This window comes from Gossypium hirsutum, chromosome A02, assembly GCF_007990345.1.
Source record: "Gossypium hirsutum isolate 1008001.06 chromosome A02, Gossypium_hirsutum_v2.1, whole genome shotgun sequence".
In the NCBI taxonomy this organism is placed as follows: domain Eukaryota; kingdom Viridiplantae; phylum Streptophyta; class Magnoliopsida; order Malvales; family Malvaceae; genus Gossypium; species Gossypium hirsutum.
Genome location: NC_053425.1, coordinates 100523564 through 100547571, shown reverse-complemented (window position 1 = coordinate 100547571; position 24008 = coordinate 100523564). Strand labels below are relative to the sequence as shown.

The following is a 24008-nucleotide window of genomic DNA, read 5'->3' as shown; positions in this document are numbered from 1 at the left end:
CTCACAATTAAAATTAATCTTTCTCAACTTATAATTTTTATCAATAATGTTTTGTCATAATTCACAAATAATCATACATTGATAATTTAAGTAAAAGAGCACTAAAGATTCAAACAATCCAAGTCGAACATTTTTAAAGCACGAAAACGTAGGTATTTTCCTTTATCTAAGTAATTACCTTTAATTCAAAACCGACAAGAGTTGACATTCTCACTAAAGATTCACTTAAATCACTCAAAGTGTTTAAGGTTCAAAAAAATAAGCGCTCAATAGTCAAACATGAAAAGTCATTACCATAGGCTTGCATGAAAATCAAATCTCCACCACTATAAAATGAGATGATACCCAAATCAAAAGGTCTTTAAAAGATTGTAATCGGGCTTAGGTTAAAATGGTGGAGAAAGGCTGAAAAATATGGTTAAAATCAAGATCGAATTGATAAATTACCAAACTAGAAAAATAAACAAATGCTAAATTAAAAACAATTACATCAATCGAAAACTATTCAAGAGTAACACGAGCTTCTTCTTAAAATATAAATTTAACTGTTCAAGCTCAATTAACATAGAATTAAATAATAATCGATATATATTTTTTTCATCATTTTTTTAATTCAATAAGAAATAACTTAGCAAATGAAACAAAAATAGCATAGGTAGGCAACTAACCAAATCAAATTTCAATAAAAAAAGGAAGTTAATAAAACGGGAAAAATTCTCAACGAATCAAAAAAGTGAGTTATGGGTTAACATGAATGGTAAATCAAGAAACGATGTGTTAGGCTCAACGGGGTTCACTAAGGGTTAACTATGAAGGTAGGCTTTTTATGCTATAAGTGGGTTAAAACCTAGGTGCCTTTATCATCTCAGTATATCAAATCAATGGTGTGGTTTCGACATGCATAATCAAAGCAAGTTCTAGAATAACAAATCAATATTGACACAATCATAACCAATAAAAAATGAGCAAGAAGAGTATATGCTCTAAAGACTCAAAATCTCACAAAAAATTATGGTTTTGATGTTAAACTTGTAAATTTAAAACTTCAAGATAATACCTCAATTCAGGGAAACAACCTAAAATTTTTAATTCTAAAAATCAACTTATCATGCTTGATTCTCTCATATCTTAAAGTTTAAACAATCAATGTACAAATACCTATGAATTTAATCCAAAATACATCAATAAAAATCACAAGTCGATAAAAATTCATTCTAATAGAAGTATGAGAAAATTACTTAAACACAAGATATAATTCAAGAATTTTCTTATAATTCTATAAATAACCTCCCCACACTTAAGATATGCATTGTCCTCAATGTACAAACATATATAATCATAGTATAACCAGAATATCATAAGAGAGGGAGAAAACAGAACTGCCTTGAATAGTGGATGAAATCCCTGGAATAGTGAAAAGCGGAACTGACAAATCTAGATGTAGTGTATGATTCCAAGCAAACTACTAAGAAAATAAACATAAGTAGAGAAGAAAATTAAGGGATTATACTCAATTAGAAACAACCATAAAAATAAATATAGTTCAAAAGATAAAAACCAAATAAGTCTACGAAAATAAAAATAAACATAAACATAAAAATAAAAATAAAAATAAAAGAAAACAAATGGACTCAATGGTTCTCATCATCAGACACGTTGGTGTCGTGAGTCGCGGCGTTGAAGAGGAGATATGGAGATGTTGACATATCTGCTGCAATGTCGCATCAATACTGTTGAACCTCTAAATGCAATATTGCTCGAAGCGAGTGAATCGATCGGGGAGGTCGGCTAAAGTAACAGCAGAAGGAATAGGACGGTGACTCGAAGGTGGAGTGTAATAGCCCAAATTTCAGCAATGTCGAAAATAGTGGTTCGAGACCACCAAATCCAAAAAATGAACTTGTAGATTATGTTATTTAATATTTATGAGCCAAATGTAACTTTTAAAAGATTTTTGAAATAGTAAATTGTGTTTTATAAAGATTTATTTGGTCAAGAAATTAAAAAAAGTATCGAGATCTCGGTGTTATAAATCGAGCCATAAATATTTTTATAAATATTTACGAAGTGCAAAATAAAGTAGTATTAAAATTTCGTTAGAAAATTTTGACGTTTGGGTGATTAATTAAATAAAAATGACTAAATTGAAAAAGGTGTAAAAGTTGCTAGAAGGATTAATAGCTCAATTGTCAAATGAGGAAGGACTTACAGTGAAAATAAGCCCAAAGGAGATGTTTTGGGCAGCAATAGCTGAGAAAAAATCAGGAAATGGGTGAAATGAGAGCAAAATTGGAAAATTGCCAAAATTAGCTAAATAAAAATGGGACCAAATTGAAATATCTAGAATTCTCTTCATTTCTCTTCATTTTCATCAGCTAAAAAATAACCATGGAAGAGGGTTCAAGCTAGTTTTCATACTCTAGTTTCATGTAAGTTTAATTCTTGCTTTCTCCTTGAAATTTCTAAGATTTTGGACTTTTACAATTGGGTCCAACTTATTATGTCATTAGTTTTTTATTTCATGGCTAATTTTTATGGATGATTTCTGGAAGCGTATGATGAATAAATATAGAATTGAAGCTTTAATTTTGATGTATGATGATTTTATCAAGTAAAATTGATGGAAATTGATTTTAGGACCTAATTATGAAAGAGTTTGGAATTAAGGTCTAGTGCTAAAGTTCTGATTTTCAGAGGTTATGAAGTAGTTTAAAATTATAGAATAAAGTATTAATTTAGAAAAATTAGCTCAATCGAAGGGTTAATTGACCAAGGACGGAATTGTATGAACTGTGAAATTTGGGGTAAAATGGAAATCAAGATTTTGCATTAAAACTGTTTTGGATAGCATCAGTAGTCTAACTTTGAAAAATCACCAAAAATTGTAGAAATTGAATTAAAATTAAAGCTTATTGAGTCTAGTTTCTTATAGAAGAAACGATGTAAGCAATAGAATTGTAAATCATGAGATATAATAAATTTTATGAGACAAGGTCAGAAAGATTTCGGGTTCCCCTGTTCTGACTTTGGAAAATCATCAAAAATTGAATAAAACTAATTAGGGGCTTAAATTTATATGTCTATAATCCTGAATGAGTCTATTTTCAAGGGAAACAAACTGAAACATTATTAGAATCCCATACGAGGAGATAATTAATTTTTAGTGAAGAAGAGTCAGAACTGTCAGACAGCAGAACAGATGTGACTTTCAAGTATAAACTGTACTTATTGGTTAAACCAAAAATTATGAAAATTTTATGGTAAGAAGATACGTGAGTCTAGTTTCGGGAAAAAATAGCGGATTTTAATTTGGAGTTCTGTAGCTCAAGATAAAAATAATTTAGTGGCTATGACATAGATGGACAGCTTGAATATTCATATAAGTAAATAGTAAAAATTATAGATAATGTTACTTACAAGTGTGTTATATACATTAAGGATGTGGAATAGAAAGGAGGAGGAGGAAAATATGTGAATGACTTATGCATAAATTGATCACATGCTGGATTATATTTAGTAAATGTTAAACTTTGTTAAAATGAAAAATGTTATAAATTCATGTTTGAATTAAATGTTATATATGTTAAAGAATAATTTGAATATTTCATATTTCCTAATAAATGAATATCTGATATTGCTTAGTAAATGTCAAGCCAAATATAATATATATATATGTTATAAGTGGAATATGTGTGAAAGAATGTGGTAAGTATTTTCATGGTTATTTTTGAGTTCATTCACATGAATCTGTCATTTGAAATTGTGATAGATAGGAAGAAATAGTGAATGGCATGCTTATGTATGGTTATATGTATTTATCTGAAACACAAGAAAATGATGGTTATATTTGATATATGGAGACATGAGACTATGATATATGAACATGGAATATATTTTATAAATGTGTTTGTTCATAATTAAAGAATTGTGCAACTCAAGTGTACTATTTGTATAAAGATAGTATTTCAAATGATTTGATGAGTAAAGCTCCAATGTGAGATAGTCTGAAATCAAGACAAATTGTTATGAAAGCGTATTTAAAATACATAGATATGATTGTTATAAGTTATGTGAATAAATGATGTGTAAAAGTATATGCATATGAGAAATTTAATAAAAATTGAGCCCATACATGTTTCTTGATATTTATATGAATTATATGACTAGCAATGTGATAAGAATAGGTATTAGGGCTCATGATCAATTCGAATAATTATGCTTTGCATAATTATGTTGAATTTAGAGAAGTGGTAAGTTAATTACCATGTTATACGAATTTATTAAATATTACATGTTTACTTTGTTTTACTTTTTCCCCTAATTAATAATGATTCAATAAGCTTCGGTAATGCCTCGTACCTTGCTCCGATGACGGATACGGGTAGGGGGTGTTACATGAAGGCTGTGGTGGGTCCTCGTGATAGAGAGGAACATCATCAGTGAAGTCCTCGACTTCATTCTGAGCGTCAGAATGAAACAATGGATACTGAGGAGGATCCACTCCACGATGCTGCTCGATCATCCTCATATGAATCATGCTCGAGATTCTCTGTGGGAACATCTAGCCGACTAGGGTAAGTGTAGAGGACTGCTCCGATGTGTCGAGAAGATCGAAGTGTCGAGCAAGGCGAATCACATAAGGGCCTAAACAGATGGGGCCCTTCCTGTGGCGGTCAGTCTGATGGCGGAAGGCTAAGGCGATGAAGTATGTCAAATCAAATATATGCCCGGTGGCCATGCTCAATAGAAAATAAGCATCAGTAGTACTGACGACTCTGGTACTCTCTCTCCTACCGGTCAAAGTGTGAGCTAAAAGTGAATGAAGGTACCATAAAGCTGGAGAGAGATAAGTCGCCTTCGAGCAACTCGTATCATAAAGTGTCTGGCTTGCTATAAGCTTTGTCCAACAACATGATTGTGTGTAATAGATGTACTGATGTAGACGGAGGAAGTTTTCGGCACTCATGAACTCCTCAATGTAGAGTCCAATAGCAGCACTGAATTCGGGGACACTCATCTGGCATACCAAACCACCAAGTTAGAAATTGATGGTGCCCGGCTCGTCATGATGAAGAATCTGTCCCACAAAGTTATGGTAATAAAGGCGTGAACATCATCAACTAGTCAGACCTGCTCCAGCGTGGCCCAGTTAATACATCGGCCTAGGTCGAGTGGGCATTGTCTAAGTAACTAAAATAGATCTTTTTAGGGGCCAGCCGAAAATCAGAGATAAAGATGGTGGGTCTTAGCGGAGGCACTCAAGGAGGAGGTCGTGCGGTGTCCTCAGCTTTTTCGAAGCGGGGACGACGACCTTAGACTTGCCGCGTGTGTTCGTCATGGTGTGCATAAAAAATAAAAGAATTTATCAATAAATAGAGCACCACCACAGGCCAAAAAGGTAAAATTCAAGTAGTCCGAAATAGCAAATTATTCCTAAAATAATACGTACGAAGATCCAAGCATGCAAAAACCATAAAGTGAACCATCATGAATCAAAGTGGTGAAAATAAGGAATAATAAATCAAATAACGAATTCCTAACTAAAAGAAAAATTTTAATATTCTGAAAGCAAGAAGAATAAAAAACAGCAATACATAAATAAATAAACAATTTTGATGTTAAGAACAAAGGACAAATAATAATAGAAGCAGTGCAAAATCAATTGAACTAAAGAATAGCAATAACTCTTATAATAATCTAAAACAATAACAAGTAGAACTAGAAAAGAAAATTTTAATAATAATAATGATGATGATAAATAAGAAAAAAATAACAAAAATAGCAATAATAGAAAAGGAATAAATAACGTATAAAAATAATAATAATAATAAAGAAATAAAATAATAAATAATTATAATTATAATAGATAACAAATAATTAAATAATTAAATAAAGAGAAGAGAAGGGTAAAAGAGGAAAAAGAATAACGACGATGGGTGGTGGTCGGAGTGTAGGTCGACGGTTGTATGGCAAGGGGTAGCGTTTGTTGGGGTCGACCTTAGGAAGGGGGAAGAAGATAGGGAGGGATGTGTGGTGGTCGGGTCGTGTGTGACGAACGTGAGAAAGGAGAGGGGGAGATCATAGGTAGTGGGGAGGGCGACGAGGTAAGAGTTTGGAGCGACGGAGGTTTGGTGGGATGGGTGAGGGTGAAGAGGCGATCGGAGGTAAGAAGTCGGGTAAGGAACGGTGGTTGGAAAGGTGTTGCTGGAAATAGGAGCGGCGGCTAGGGCTGGTAATTTGGGGAAGATAAAAGAAAAATAAAAAGTTAGGGTTTGGGGGTTAAAAATGAGACATGGTCGTGTGAGGCCCGTGTTGGGCCACACGGCCGTGTCACACACCCGTATGGCTCTATCTAGCCCGTGTGCGATAAACATTTTAACCTAGTCTTCACACGGCCTTAGACACGCCCGTATGTCCAGGCCGTCTGGCACATACGGCTGTGTCACATGGCTGTGTGCAACATCCTTCGCTTCTCCCACGTCCGTGTGACCTCCCACACGACCGTGTGCCTTGCCCGTGTAACTCTTTGACTTGTTTTAAAATTGAAAAAATTAGGTCCAAGTTTCACACGGCCTAGGACATACCCGTGTGTTTAGGCCGTGTGGACTATTTTAGTTTGAAAACTTTAAGTCTCAGGCTCTACGCGGTCGAGGACACGCCCGTGTGTCCAGGCCGTGTGGGTTACACGACCATGTCGCTTAGGCCATGTAACTCACTATTGATTTTTTTCAACTTTTAAAACTAAGTCTTAGGATCCACATGGCCAAGGACACGCCTGTGTGTCCAGGTTGTGTAGTTTAAAAACACACTTTTTTTAATTCATTTATTAATTTTTAAAAATATCATGAGATAAAATTAAGAAATTATCTATGTTAACGCCCTGTTTTCCTCCCGAGAAACGCTTATTTAAAGTCTAAGCTCGACTTGCCTCGTATTCGTACGATCACAGTGGTTCGAAGAGTCAAAAATCCTCTTTCTTGCTGTCAATTCTATTATGAAAATAAGTTTTGAGTTGAGTAATATTTATCTTAAAAGTTTCGAATTCAGAATGAGTTGCCTCGACTGTACCGTGTGGGAAGACATTCAATACCGTAAAAGGAGTTACTCCGTTTGCATTAAGCTCTGAAGTGACAATTCTAGGATCTGTTTTATCTAGTAGTACCTTGTCCCCAACCTTAAATTAGTTTGTTCCATCCTTATGCTCGTTATGGTGTCATTTTTTTTCTGCATCATGTATTATTGGTTTCTCCTTGACATGTGTTCGTCATTCATCTAGTTCATTGATCTGTAACATTCGTTCTATATGAGTCGTTATGTTTTTGTCGCATGGACTAGAACGTGGCTCCATCACGTTTTTCGTAAGGTTTTCTGCAAAGAAGTTTGAGCCACAAGATTACTAATACTAACATAACTCATATAATCATCTTAATCACTAGATGTCTTAATAGAATCACGAGCTTAGAGTTTAATTGTGTCATCACCTACACAAAGTATTAATTCACCTGTACCAACATCAATAATGGTTCTAGTAGTTGCTAAAAAGGGTCGTCCTAAAATTAAAGGTACGTCACTATCATCATCTATGTCTAAAACAACAAAATATACTGGGAATATGAATTTATCAATTTTTACAAGTATGTCTTCAATAATACCCCTAGGAAATCTAATGGTTCTATCTACTAATTGAATACTCATCCTAGTTTGTTTGGGTTTCTCAAGACCTAGTTGCTTAAACATTTTATAAGGCATGACATTAATACTCGCCCCTAAATCAGCTAAAGCATTATTAACATTTAAACTACCAATTAAACAAGGAATTGTAAAACTCCTTGGATCTTTCAATTTATTGGGTAGTTTATTTTGCAGAATGGATGAGCGCACTGCATTTAACTCCACATGGGACAAATCATCTAACTTTTGTTTGTTTGCCAAAATCTCCTTTAAAAATTTAACTGAATTGGGCATCTGTGTAAGAGCTTCACTAAATGGTAAGTTGATATGTAACTTTTTTAGAAGTTTAAGAAATTTACCAAAGTGTTCATTTGTGTGGTCTTTCTTTGTTGCGTTGGTATATGACACACGAGGTTTATATTCTTTACCGACCTATTTTTGCTCATTCTGGCTTACCTCAACCTTACCTTTACTTACCATACTTTCTTTCATCGGTTCTGGTTCAAATTCAACTAACCCTTTTTCATCTATCACAGTGATTGCATGAAGTAGCTCTATTGGGTTAGTTTCGGTATTACTAGGCAAGCTACCTTATGGCCTTTCTGAAATTAGCTTGGTAAGTTGACCTATTTGGTTCTCAATCCCTTGAATCGACGCTTGTTAATTTGTAAGTGTTTTCTTGGTGTTTTGAAAATGGGTTTTTGACACCGAAATAAACTTCATCAGCATCTCCTCAAGGTTCGGCTTTTTCTCTTGTTGGTAAGGTGGTTGAAAGCCTAGAGAAGGTTGTGGTCTCTGGTTTCCTTGATCACCTCAAGAGAAATTGGGATGGTTCCTCCAACCTGCATTAGAAGTGTTACTATAGGGATTATTCTGAGATCCAGAATTATTACCCATATAGTTGACTTGTTCGTTCTCTGTGGTAAGACCATGAGGTAAATATTCTAGATTGTTCATTCCTCTTCCATTCGTATTGCATTGCATCACCGGATGTACCTGCGTAGAACCATATAAACCATCAATTTTCTTACTTAAAAGTTCTACCTGATTCGATAACATGGTGACTACATCTACGTTAAAAACACTGGCTGCTTTCATCGGCTTCGTCCTCATAACTTGCCACTAATAATTATTCAGTGACATTTCCTCTATAAACTCATAAGCCGTTTCAGGTGTTTTATTGTTCAGAGTACCTCCGGCTGCTGTGTTGATTAACTGCCTAGTTGAGGAATTCAAGCCATTGTAAAAGGTTTAAAACTGTAACCATAAAGGTAACCCATGGTGAGGACACCTTCTCAATAGATCCTTATACCTCTCCCATGCATCATAAACGGTCTCTAAGTCCATCTAAACGAATGAAGAGATATCATTCCTCAGCTTGGTTGTATTAGTCAGTGGAAAGTCCTTTAGTAAAAGTTTGTAGGTCATTTGATCCCATGTAGTGACAGAACCTTGTGGTAAGAAGTTTAACCACTGTTTAGCTTTGTTCCTCAACGAGAATGGAAACAATCGTAAGTGAATGGCATCGTCAGAAATGCCGTTTATCTTGAAAGTATCACAGAATTCCAGAAAGTTAGTCAAATAAGTATTTGGATCTTCATCTTACAAACCATCAAACTGAACAAACTGTTGAATCATCTTAATAGTGTTCATCTTTAATTCGAAATTATTCACAGCAATAGCAGGTCTCATGATACTCGATTCAACCCCAGTTAGAGTGGGCTTGGTATAATCGTACATAGTACGAGGAGCAAGATTTGGATTTACAGGATTCGCAAAAAACACAGGAGGTAGCTGATTATTTTGATTATTAGTCATCTCCTTAGTAATAATTATAACGTCCTCTTGCTCTTCCACTATATTCTTGTAACACCCCCTAACACTTATCCGTCCCCGAAACAGGATTACGGGGCAATACCAATCAGTACAGTTCATTTACAGTTATTAATTAAAATAATTATTTACACTTATCACAAATTTAACAAATTATTAAATAATTCAAAATTTACACCTATTAAGCCAAATCCTATTATATACCATTACCAAACCTAATTCTGAATATTTCAGCGATACATTGACAATTCAAAATACACACACATAAAATATCCTAGGTACATGCCATTACCAACTATTAACACGTTTTACCTCATTGAATTCAGGATCGGCCTGGGATGCTGATTCCACGTTCTAGCTTTAACTTAGCCTGCGCACAGAAACAAACCGTACGCTGAGTATGAACTCAGTGGTATTTCTATAATTTGAACACTTAATAATATGAAAATATAGCATTTACTTAAAAAATCATATAACAATCACAATTATTTAATTGTTCAATTCGTAGACAAATTCCTTATACTAATTCAATTCTTGTCATCTATTAAACCAATAGCTTTTCTCAATAAATTCACAAATCATTAGAGCAATAATATTCTTCATTCACATCCAATTCAGAGATACTTAATTCATGTGCCTTATTCATACTTTAGTTCACTGTTTAATTTCAATAAATATTATTCAACAATTCACTTGTCAATCAATATTCTGTACTCATTCATTCCAATAATAGTTAGTATTTTCAATATTAATCACTTTATCAATTTCATTCAGTAACGACCAATTGTTCAGTAACAGTCGGTTATTCAGTAATAGTCATTTATTCAGTAACAGTCAATTATTCAGTAATAATCAGTTATTCAATAACAGTCATTTATTCAGTAACAGTCATTTATTCAGTAATAATCAGTTATTCAGTAACAGTCATTTATTTAGTAACAGTTAATTATTCAGTAGCAGTTAGTTATTCAGTACCTTTATTTATCCCTATTAACATGACTCGGACCTGGACGGATGCATGGATCCAACCCACACACCAGTAAAGCACATAGTGCTTCATCGGCCGAAGCCAAAAAATAACAGTAACAGTAATAGTATCAGTAACAGTACGGTACACAAAGTACCTCATCGGAACAAATCTGAAACAGTAACAGTATGACACGCAAGGTGCCTTATCGACACAAAGTCAAATATCCCTGAACACTTCCAATTCTATGGCATGCCAATTATATCTGACTAGCCCGATACTGTTAATAGGGATTTCAATTTCTTTTTTTTTTCAATTTCATTCTCAATTTAATTACAACTCAATTCAATATAATTCAATTTACTTTTCAATAAAAAATATTCGATTTCACAATAGTCACTTATTCATACTAATTTCATCACATTTCTAACCAATATATTTTCCAACATAACGTACATTCAATTATTCAATTTCCAAATCAATCACATATATTCATATAAATTTAATAAATTTATCACATACTAAATCAATTCATTTCAATTATAAAGACACAATACAAATAATTCTCATCTTTATTATTTATCATAACATTTACCCAAAATTCAGTTATTATAATTACACAAAATCATATTCGCGCGCGCACACACACACACACACACAGATATATATAATATAATTCAATTTAATTCAATCAATATAAATTCATCACATACCAAAATAATCCATTTCCATTATACACTCAATAATTCTCACTTCAACATTTACTAAATGCATTGAATAAAAAATATAACAATTAATAACTAGGTTCAGATTATAGAAATACAAACCGTAATTTCTCGAATTATTCTTCGTCCACCTTTTCTTTTCCTTTCTTCGTAGATGCCTCGGGTGCGATGTTAGCTACGAAAAATTAAGATAATTTCCATAATCATTAATACAATACTAATTTACATTTAATATTTAAATTTGTTACTCAATTTCTATTCAGTTTCTACTTTAATTTCAATTTTAATCTTAACTAAATTTACTTACTTTTTTTTTCTATCTCAATTCATACTTTGTTTCTACTCAATTTTCAACCAAACTTAGACATAACTATCTAAATTTCATCATAAAACCATAATCTCGAGTTTCTTTCAATTTATTCCCTCTAACATAAAACTTATAGCTTCTTTTACAATTTAATCCATTAATCAATTCTAACTTAAAATTCATTCAATTAAACCCTTAATTCATCATTTTATTCAACATGAACCATACTTATAAACCTATGAACTTCCAAAATCTCAACATAATTTCAACAAAACTTTGTTCTAAAGCTTCTGAAACATCAAAATTTAAAAAAAGGACTTAATTGACTTACCTATTTAAATTCCAAGCTGTAAAATCCCTATTTCTCCCTTTTCTTTCTTTCCCTTTTTCCTTTCTTTCTTTCTCCCCTGTTTTTCGTTTCTATTCTCTGTTTCTTTTTGTTTTGTTTTGTTTCATATCTTTTATATATATATATACACTAATTAATAATAATAATATTTATAATAAATATCTTTTTATTAACAAATACTTATATTACATTTGTCACATTTTAATTAGTTTGTCATATAAAAATCTTATATAATAATTATTAATAAATATCTATTTTAATAAACAATACATGCATTACAATTATATTATACATATTATTACACATGTATTTTATCTCCACCCTACATTTGTCATAATTCAATTTATTTAATAATATTAATAATAATAATAACAATAATTTAATAAATATTTATTTAATACACAAATACATATATTACAAATGTACATTTATAAATATTTTTACATTTGCATGTTATCATGACCATCCATTTGTCTTTCTTTCATTTATTTATCATACAAAAATATTATAATATAATTAATATAAATTATAATTTATTTTAATAACAAGTATAAATATTACAATTGTACACATATATTTTTATACATTTGTACAATATCAATACCATACTTTGTTCAATATCAATACTATACAATTGTCATACTTTCAATTTATTTACTAACAAAAAACTCCTAATATGATTATTTAATTAGTAATTATCTTTTACTTAATTTTTAAGTAAATAAATAAATATAATACAAATGTATATATTCACATTATTACAAGTGTCACAATCTAATTTGTTCACTACACAAAAAATCTCACAATTTAATTATTTTATCTAATAAATATCTTTTACTAATTAAATAAAATATCACAAATATATATATTTCTATTAATATACTTGTATTAAATCACTACCATACATTTGTCTTTATTTAACTTATTTCATAATATAATAATAATAATAATAATCTAAATTAAATCATAAAAAAATCTTTAGATTTTTTACATTACTTTGCCACCTCATTTATGCTAAATGGCCTAATCGCCATTTTATTCCTTTTTACTTTCTTTTAATCTATTATTGGACTTTTACCCTTTATTCAATTTAATCCTTATACTTAATTAACCTTTATTCACCTATCCATAATCTAATTAACCTAACAATTAACTTTGTAAATATTTCTAATAAATATTTATGAATTCATTTTTTAGAAACGGAGACCCAAAAATACACTTTTTTGATAACCGTAAAATTCGGGTCGTTACAATTCTGCCGATTCTACCTTACTTCTCTATGATTTCTGCGAGCTGTACTTTCAATCTCACTATCAAATACTAAAGGTCCTGACGGGTTTCTTCTAGTCATAAACTAAAGGAACCTGTCAGAAACAAACAAAACAAAAATTAGAAAACAAAAATTTAAACTAAAAACAAAATAAAATGCAATAAAAATAAAAGTGGCTAATTTAATAAAAATCGAGTGTTCTTAATATTTTAGTCCCCAGCAACGGCGCCAAAAACTTGATTGTCACTAAACTAAATATAATTACGACAAAGGCAAGTGCACCTATCGAACAATAGTATAGCTATGGTGAGTAGGAAATAACGTATCCATGAAGACCAAAAGTACTAGCACTTACTATTTTTCTATAATCTAGCCGATGAATTGAAGGAATTGTTTTAAATCTAAAATTAACTAAACTAATTACTAAGAACGCGACAGAGAATGAATTAGGAAAATAATCGAATTAAACCAATGAGATAGACAATACCCAGGAAAGAATCCACTTAGACTCCACTTATTATTCTGAATCTGAATTAAACGATTTATTCATTTGTGCCTTGATCCGTAGAAATCCCTAAATTATGTAAATATCTCTTTCGAGAGTAAAAACAACTGACTCTAGGTTGATTAATTGAAATTTCTTTCTAATTAAAACCTCTATTGCCGCATTAACTCGATCTATGGATTCCCCTATTAGATTTGACTCTAATCCGGTAGATTTATGTCATCCTATTTTTAGGATTGCATGCAACTCCACTCAATTATGCTAGATCTTCTCTTAAACAGGAATTTTTGCTCCACTGAAATAAGCACATTAAACATAAACCAATATCCTGAAAATATCAAAATATGAAATAAGCATACATAATTGAGAACAAGAAATCAAGTATTTATCATGTAAATTAGAAATCAAATAATAAGATTCATCATAGGTTTCATCTTCCTTAGGTATCTAGGGAATTTAATTCATAATTTGGAATAACATAATCTCAAAGTTAGAAAAACAACAAGACATAAAGAAACCCAATAAAACTTCTAAATAAATTGAATGGAGATCTTCAATCTTTAAAGAGATCCGCTTCTAAAATGAATTTGGTGGTGTTCTTCGAGTCTTTTCTTCGTTCTTCTCTACGTGCCCTTTTAAGTCCTCTTCTAATATGTATTTATAGACTTTAGAATGTTTAGAAAGCCTAAAAATTGGGATTTTTCACATGTTTGGAAAATAGGGAGGGATATCGACAGGGGCCGGCACATGGGCATGTGGCCAGCCCGTGTAGTTCACACGGGTGTGTGCCCTACTCGTGTGGAAATACCCAGGCTGTGTAGATCCTAAAAATAGCTCTTTTTGTCTGATTGTGGCCCATTTTTTTTGCTCCTTTCGCTTCCTATGCTCACCTAAGTATAGAAACATGAATTTAAAGGATTAGGAGCATCAAATTCAATAATTTACATAATAAATCATCAAAAAACACATCAAGAATGGGATTAAAAACGTTACTTTTATGGTTTATCAGTAGCTAAAGAATGCGCTACTTCATTCTCCTTTCTCATGATGCCTGAAAAATAGGATTTATAACCTATAAAAAGTGTTTTCAAATTTTTTATATGACCATTAATTTCAGATCTATCTTTGTCCTTTTGTAGATTTTTAACTACCAAGGGCGCATCTCTCTTTATTTCCACTTCTTAGAAACCCATATTTACACCCATTTGAATTGCATGAAAACAGGCAAGTGCTTCTGCAGTGACGATTGTAGGTATGTGGTCATTCCAGATAATTCTAGATCCCAAAACCATCCCATTTCAGTCTCTAATGACAATCCTCGATATGATCTTTTCCTTTGCAGATGAAAAGCAGCGTTAAAATTGATTTTCACATATGAATTCTCTGGCGCCCTCTACCATTCAAACTCCACCCTCCAGACAGGTAATTTCTTGTTCAACCCATGCAACTCCTATAGATAATTTAGAATAAAACCTATTGTAGCTGAAGCTATGGGTTGATCTCCTTCATGTATTGTTTTGTTTCTAACAGTCCATATCACCCATATGGTACAAGCAACCATTCTGCACTGATAAAATGAGTTATTTTCAAAAATAAATTACATCTAGTCCTTATATCTCGAGTTTGATATTGTTTGAGGCCAAGCAAAGTTTAATTTTTTCCAAATTTCCTTTGTAGTGGGGTAGTCTCAAAAAACATTCTATAGTTTATGTTTCACCAAAACACTTGGGGCATCTTGCGAATCCAATCACTCTTATATAGTTTAGATAATTAAAAGTACGAATAAAGTTTTGAGAAATTCTTCAATTTGTACTTTTCAATTTAGGAGGTAAATCCAGAAGCTAAAGCTTTTTGTAAAAATATATATAAACATCATGAATGTAGTTAGGAGTAGGAGCATGAATACCTTTTAAAAGTAATTTGTACCCACTACGCATCGAATATTCACCAAAATCCTAGCCTCGCCTCGTTATACAAGGTTTTCATCATGTGAGATACGTGGAAGGGGAATACAAAGGATTCTTTCTACATCAGACACACTAAAGGTATTGTTAATAAAATCTTCTATCCAAAGCTTTGTAGTGGAATCAATTACATCAGCTACCATACTAACATCAGGGTTATTAACATAATTTTAAATCCTGAAATCTATAGCCCCAAACACCCAAACATCCTCCAAAACTGAAATCTTTGTCCCTGTACCAACAAACTAACACACCCTAGCTTGAAGAAGTCCCTTAGCAACCCACATGCTTTTCTAAGTATAAGAAGGTAGATTTCCTAAACTTGAATTTAAAAAATCCGAATTCAAGAAATACTTAGCTTCTAGAGTGCGAGATGGAAAAGAATTTGAATAACAAATTAAATGCCACCCTTGCTTTGCAAATAAAGCCCAATTGAACTTGGATAAACACCTAAAGCCTATGTCAGCATTTTCTTTAAGCTCACATAATCGATGCCATTCACACCAATGAATCCCGTATTTCCCTTGACACTTTTGCCATAAAAAATTCCCAATAGTACGTTCTATGTCCAAACAAAGACAATTCGGAAGCAAAAACATGACATCGAATGTGTTGGTTTGACCTACAAAACAACTTTTATAAAAACTTCCTTACCCCTTGTAAAAAGGTGTTTGATACACCAGTTGTTTATCTTACTCTTCATTCGATCTTTTAGTAGTTGAAACACCAATCTCTTACCCTGTCCAACCTTATTAGGTAACCCAAGATACTTTTTTCGATCCGAAGAGCTTCGTGCTGGAAAAAATTTAGCTTGAAAACGGTTTAATTGCTCAGCGAAAAATTAAAATTTTGAAAATCAACCTAATTGTGATATTTATAGCGATAAACCTTAACCGAATTCATACGTGTATTTTTGGCTTAGCGGACGTTCGTTGTTCCTAGATTTTAATCAAGCGCTCTTCTCTGCTATTCTCATACCACAAACTTCTTCGAGTGTGGACTTGAACCAATTGAATTGAAACACAGAACTAAAAAAGTTTTCTCTCATTTTGTGGTGAAAACAAAAATTCTCTCTTCTTAATAGAAACCAGTAGAATTGTTATTCCAGAAATATATATAATAGTTGAGAATAAATTCTCTCTATTTTTTGGCAGAATAACAATCTCTCAAAGTTGTGTTAATAGCTCTACTGGTGTCATCTATTTATATGAAGAGAATGTAGAACCCTTGTTAAGTTTTAGTGGCTTACTTCAAATAGAAAAACAACATCTTACTTAGAATAGGACTAAGGTGGATAGCACACCCTAGTATTTCTACTAGGGTTGCCGCCCCCTTCATGTTCATGAGGAATTTTGGGGCCTCTTTTGCATCGGGTCCAATTACGAGTACTTTTTGGGACTTTTTTAAATTACTACTTTGTAATTTTCCCAAAATAAACTTTAATATTTATATATAAAATAATTTTCTCATCCCTATTTTACCCTTAGTAAAATTTTGATGATTTTACCCCTAACAAAATAATTTTTGGCTCTAAATTAGCCTTATTGTCCATAACCTCAGCAAAGTAGCCCATAAGAGTGATCATATGTTCTTTGACTAGAGTGTCAAGCTTTTGCTGGGGATTCATTAAGCTAGTTATCTAGCTTATCTAGAATTTCTTTAGCAGTCTTACAGCTCTTCAGTTGCTTATATAGAGTGCTAGTCATGCCTGTTAGCATATAGCAACAAGCTATCTCATTAGACTCTTCCCAATATTTTCTAGCCTCAGCTTGAGTGGTAGAAGGGCACTTAGCATCAAGAACTATTTTAAGTTTCTCACAACTCAGAACAATTATCAGGTTCCTTTTCCTTTCCTTATGGTTGTTTCGTTTAGTTTGTTTTCAGTGAATATTTTCAGTAAGAGAGTTGGTGTCATTTTCTTTGCACTTAGTTTAGTCTCCATAAAGAAAACAATTTAGGGATGATAGATTTTTAGCATAGGTTGAAGTCTTCAAACATCCTGTGGGTTCTCCAAGCCACAGACACCCATGGACGTTCCAACATAATAATTTCATTGCGATTGGTTGGCTTGCCTATTGGCAGCTACCAATATATGTTGAAGCTAAGCTTGTACACTTTCATCAATGGTCCCCAAAAAAATCTACAAAAATAGAAACATTTGAGTTCATTTTTTCAAAAAGAGGCTTGTTTTTTCTATCTACATTTTCTATCGAATTATCTTCCAAGTCATGTTTCATATCAACCCGAATTGTCCCACTAGAGGATCCAGCCTCTATTAACTCATTCTAATTAGAAAAGCCTTCTAAATTAAACCCTAAAATGGGATTAACATTCTGCCACAATTCTTACCTTTAGCCCTCCCTAAAATTTCGCCTCAAGTCTTGTTTTCTTGAATTGGCACGCAAAAAATCTACACTGCCCTCATCTCAGAGCCAAACGATCGTCATGGTGGTGGCTCTTCTCAATTGCACCCTCAATGACAAATATGACCCAAACTTCATCTCCTTCATGTCATAATTAAATCTGATAGGACACAAATTATCCCCGTGGCCGAGGCAGCCACACAAAAAACAAAAGAGAGTTAATCTTTCATATCAAAAGTTTGCATAAACAAATTTTGATTGAGAAATCATAATATTTTTCTTTCTTTTTAACGATTTTTGAATATCTAACTAGACACGGATGTATAGAAAAATCTTGAACCCGATTTAATTATTTTGTATCATACTCTAAAATTTTGCTAATGAAATTGTTGAACTGTTTAGCAATATTTTCATAAAAATATCCCGAAGAAAAATCATCTACCTTTATCCAAAACAAAGAGAAAACCAATGCGACTGGCATATGATCCTCATCTTCCTTGAAACACCAATCTTTTTAAAACCATCTTTTACGACCAGATTCAAAATTTTACTCTCAAGCTTTTAAAAATATTTTTTATCAAGTGGAATAATTCAGTCAGTGAATTAATTGTGAGGATAATTTCTTAGCACAATCATTTGTCAATCAACCAACTTGACTAAGCTACCTTGACTTCTTTTAGGTCAATTCCTTCGATTTTGAATATTGGTTTATAAATAAAATAAAATAAAAACCAGAAACGGTCTGATAATAGTTGTTGACCGGTCAAGTTCCAACACTACCATTTATCTACCTAATAGTTTGAAATGTGGAAATTATAGAAATATAAGCATAATAATAAATTTGATTTGGATTTATTCAAAATTGTAAAACAAAAATAGACCTACAACTACATTCTTCCTTCGAAAAAGCCCATTTCTTTAATCAAAACATAATTCATACAGAATCTATTAAATCAATTTCATATGTGATTCAAAAGTTTGATCCTAAGGACTGCTAATGCTTTTCCATTTAGTCATCTTCACTGCATCCCCATTTAATTTTCTTTATATAAATTTAAGAGTTTGAAAATTGAAACATTAAAATGGTTAATTAACATTCTTTTAAATAACGAAAGCAAGATATATATTCTCCAGCTAAACTTGCGAAAACGACTTCCTTCTTTGAAGCTGCCAAAATTTAGACCATGACCATTATACTCAAATATATGGATTTGTTGAATCCCTAAGTTTCAAATTTAACATTCTCATGCACCCCTAAATGAAATAGCTATTTTAAATTTTTAATAATTTATATATGTTGGTTTTATTAATTAATCTCGACAATTTTATTATCTACATTCGCTCAAATTTATATTCATAATTTCTTTTTCTTTTTTTTATGATTAATAAAAGTTTGAGGTTATCAACACGGCTTTCACACAGTTATCTATGGCTAAGGTAACGGGCTTTAAAAGTTTGGGTTCAAGTTTTACTTTTTATAATTTTAATGTTTGAGTCTCTCTCCTAAAATTTGCATATGCCTTATGTAGGTTTTGTTTGATTTTTGTCTGGATTAGTCTGAGTTTGTCTAGTTTTTCATCCGTTGTGCATTGACCCTGTTTGATAATTGGCTGATAGTTTATTGCTAATTATAGCAACTGATTCTATTAACTATTTATTTAAAAGTATTTGGTAAAACTTAGCTATTAGCTAAAAGCTTAATTATAAGTGTAAAATGACAAATAAGGGCATGACACATTTAATTGTTACATATTTACTTGTTTATAATACTGTAGTCTTTATTGGGTGAAATTATTAAAATAAAACACTATTACCAAGGAATTAAAACATTCATTATGGAAATTAATTAGTAAATATTTTTGAAATTATAAATAAACAAATTTCTTAAGTTCTTTATTTGCAAATGTTAACCTTGTGGGAATTGATAAATATTAATTATGTATCAATATAATTGTAAACTATATTCTTAGTGATAATTATGTCATGTTCTTAGTATGTAAATTAGTGATAATTATGTCACACTATGAATAAATTTTTCAAATAGCGTATTCCCATTAATATGAAGCTGCATAAGAAATCATTTTACACAAGTAAATTGAAAATAAATTAAGAGTACATAAATATTCAAAGATGAATGGGCTTGATTGAAAATTTCTCGCAGCAATGTTGATTTTTGTAGATTCATGATGGAGTTTTTTTTTTTTTTTTTAGATTTACTTTAGACTTTGGAGGTAAAAGTGAAAATGTGACAATGGAAGCTACTGATATTGTCAAAATGGAGTAAATTTTTAGTAAGCATGGTCAAATATGTCATTTCACATATCTCATTTCCAATCAGATGTTGAACAAAATTGTCCATCTTAACATTTATTATTATTATTATTTTGGAAATTTAAACTCAATAATCTCTCACAAATCTCCATTCACCAAACAATAAAATACAGGAACAGTAAATTGGCTTAGCAATCCCGTTTACAAGGAATATTGAATGTTGATAAAATATTAAAAGTTTAATTCTAACAGCCAAGGTTCCTATTTCCCTTAAATGGATGTTTGATCTAAAACCACTTGATTCATAAGAAAAATTATTTACACGTGAATTGTGATGGTCTTACCATTTAAATATAGTTAAAAAAAAAAGACCAATACATTAGTCTAAATTTTAAACTACATTTTTTTTCCTTACTTTTTATGAATCTGCACCTGAATTTCCAAATACTTGGATGAAAAATATTTGGAAAAATGCATTCTCGTGTTAGTCCTATGACACACACAACAAAAAGAAATCATTAATTAATTAATTTAATCCATTTTAATTTAATAAATTTAGAATTTAAATCTTGTTTTTTTTTCCCTTATTTTGAGGTTGCAACCATACTTTACATATTGAAAAGATATATAATCAAATCTCTCTAACAATATTGATTGAATTGAGCAAAGTTTGTCCATCAAGTCACTAATGCAAAGGTAAAAGCAAAGTTTATACATCAATATTAATTTGTGTTTTATCTCTTTTTTTTAAGTTAAAATTTAATTGTTTAACTTTTTAAAAAAAAAGTTAAATCATTTTTTAACAAAAAATTTAACTTAAACATTAAATTTTTAACGATGTTGGGTTGACTTGACAGTTCATGTGTATTTCATACTAACATAACATTATTTATCTTTTATACCACGTTTACAAATAATTTAAAATTTATAAAAATATTCAAAATTCAAGAATACTATTAAAAGTCAATAAAATTAAAAAAAATATTATGAAGTATATGTGAATTTCTATGTAGGTTGTCATATTTAAATATTTAATATTTTAGACTGTATTTTTATTTAAAAAAATAGCAATTAAACTATTTTTAAAATATTAATGGATAAATTCAACTCTTTTTAAAAAATTAAAAATTAAATTTAACTAAGAAAATAAAAACTAAACTAAATTTATTATTATAGTAGTTAAACAAGTTGCAGTTAATACTTTATTTGTAGCAAAATGCAATTTTTATATTTTTTTAAGAAAAAAAAAAGGAAAAGAAGAAGGAAATAGCAAATACTTGATAAAGAAGAGGGTATCCTAAGCAACCTTTAGAAAAAAAGAATAGGGAGTGAATATTTCCTTGAACGGGCATTTATAAACCATATTTGTCACTTTCAAAGTCACTACCTACCATCCTGTAAACCAAAGCAATAATAGCAACATAAGCGGCACCTTAATTTACACCCATTTGAATCATCCATACCACAACTTTTGACATGTTCAACATCAATGGTTCAAAATCCCCCCATCCAAAACCTTTTATCAATCTTCAACAATCAACAATATTTGATGGCTCACATCAATAATCTAACTTAATTCCAAAATTGAAAATCGAAAAATTTTTTTTTTTAAATAATTTTTAATGTTTGGATGTGTAAAATATACAATTTTTTTCTGAAATCATTTTTTAAATATTCTTATTAATGAAACAAACACAATATAAATATATTTGTTCCAAAAGATATAGTAATATTTTTTTTGACAATTAAAATATATTTTATAATAATTAATATTATATGTAAATTGAATTCTAAGTTGTCGTAACAGTTCACTTATTTTTAAAATAACTTAGGTTGGAATAATTATTTTTTTTATAATATAATGTACAAATAATATTCTTTATTTAAATTGGTAAAAACATATAAAAGTTTTTTATTTTTAAAAAGATGGATGGAATGGGAAATGGAGTTGAAAAGAGAGTCAATGTTAGAAGAAAAAGTAAATTAATCAGACGAACAGTCTTTTTAGGTGGTGTGTGTTAAAATGGAATTAAAAGCAGTGGATTAGAAGAAGTAAATAATGATTATTTTATTTGCGCCAGCCATGATACTTCTAGCCAACTTCTTAGAAACAGCACTGCACTTTTCCATTTTCTTCTTCTTCATACATCTTTTAATCTTATACAATACGTATACCCTTAAAACGCGCTCTTCGCTATCCCCCATAAAAGCAAAACTACCCTTCTCAACATTTAACAGACCCAAACTGATCAACCACAACAAGAAGAAGAAGATCCAAGGAAGAGAGGAAATCATTAAACTATTGATTTCGTTTGAGGCCTAATGTCGGAATCTGAGTACTCTTCAGTTGAGTTGCAATGGACGTTGTTAATGCCGGACTCCGACATGGCAGCAGCCGCTCAACAACTGATGCAACTCAGCGATGAAGATAACAGCAGCAGCAGCAGCAGCAGCAGCAATGGCAACAACAATAACAAGAAAATCAAAGCGAAGATGATGAAAGACGAGAGTTACTTGGAACAAAGTCAAAATGAGATAACTTCAGCAAAGATTGAAGAAATTTTTGGGAAAGAAGAGATTTCAAGACCAACTAAGAAGCGGAGATATCGGTTCCTTGAGAGTATTTACAAGGAGACAAAACCTATGAAGGTTAGCTATGGGAAAGGGAATGGGAATAGTTTATATATGCTATTGAAATAAACCCTAATGGGAAATTTTTTTGTAAAGATGGGTTACTATTTGTCTAATGAAGACTTGGTTTATTTTGGGACGTTGCTCGTTTGGTGATAGAACTAAGCTTGTTGATCATTGTTTTCTTCTGGGTTTGGGTCATTAATCATTATCATGAAGCTTTGATCAACTGACTTCTTACTTTTTAATAAAATTTTGGATAGATTTAATTTGATGGACCTTAAGAATTATTAAGACTGGGATTGGGAAATGCTCTATAGTTTTAACTTGTTTCTGGGTAAAAAGGTTTCTTTCAGATAGAAAGTTGAGCACAATTTGGCCATGGCTGCTGCCATCCCTTTCATCTTCAAAGCAAGTTCGCCTGTTATTCTTGTCTTTGGATTAATTATCATTTTATGTGGTACTTATTTCTCTAGTCCAACGTCAAATTAAATTATCTTATTACCAGTAAAGTTTGAGATCATAAGTGATGAAACACAAGTTTTTCCTTGATCTGGAATATGTTTGATCATAAGCTTAAATTTTTGCCTTATGCTTACTTTCAGGAGGAGACGTCAAAGCTTTTTGTGCCTTATGCTTAATGTGTTTACAGGTTCAGCTATATAGCTTATTTCCACTGATTAATTTCTCTCTCTGATCTTAGTTATTGTAATAAAACACCCCTGATATATGAACTTAAAATTCAAGCTCCAGCAAGACATCGTAGACAAAAGTCTGTCTGCTATAAAATGTATAAGCAAACAACAAAAAAAGACATGATTATCTCTCTATCATTCTATGTTATTTGGACACTTAGTTTTTCTTAAACACATATTTGAGTATAAGTATAAGCGGAGGGATATGAACTTTCAAATATAAACTTACCTTTTGATTCAGATAACATAGTATATAAATGTTTGATTTTAGCCACAGAAAGGTTATCATTCACCTTAATAACCTTTACGGAGTAAAGATGAATAAGCAGTGAGTGAAATTTTGAATGTTTGATTAATTTCTTAATTTAATAGAGCACTGTGTAATTTTTAGTAATAAAAAGATGATGTATAAAGTATGGTGTTTGTACTCAAAACGTTCATCAGCACTTTACAATTT

General features: G+C 31.2%; 1 protein-coding gene and 1 non-coding gene across 2 annotated transcripts; both read left to right on the top strand.

Annotated features, from left to right (window-relative positions):
- Nucleotides 1–8944: 8944 nt before the first annotated feature.
- On the top strand, nt 8945–9051 carry LOC121216766 (small nucleolar RNA R71). The gene has a single exon (XR_005912950.1). It is a non-coding gene; the product is annotated as a small nucleolar RNA R71 (small nucleolar RNA).
- Nucleotides 9052–22547: 13496 nt separating this feature from the next.
- LOC107938802 (uncharacterized) lies at nt 22548–23497 on the top strand. The gene is made up of 2 exons (XM_041084299.1): nt 22548–22874; nt 23462–23497. Exons 1-2 carry the CDS (start codon nt 22548–22550, stop codon nt 23495–23497), a joined length of 363 nt encoding a protein of 120 aa, XP_040940233.1.
- Nucleotides 23498–24008: the final 511 nt, after the last annotated feature.

Excerpts from the sequence above, each read along its gene's own strand:
- LOC107938802 (XM_041084299.1), top strand. The coding sequence starts at position 22,548 with ATGTCGGAATCTGAGTACTCTTCAGTTGAGTTGCAATGGACGTTGTTA. Across the intron at positions 22,875-23,461 it reads AGGAGACAAAACCTATGAAG|GAGGAGACGTCAAAGCTTTT; the intron begins GTTAGCTATGGG and ends GCTTACTTTCAG.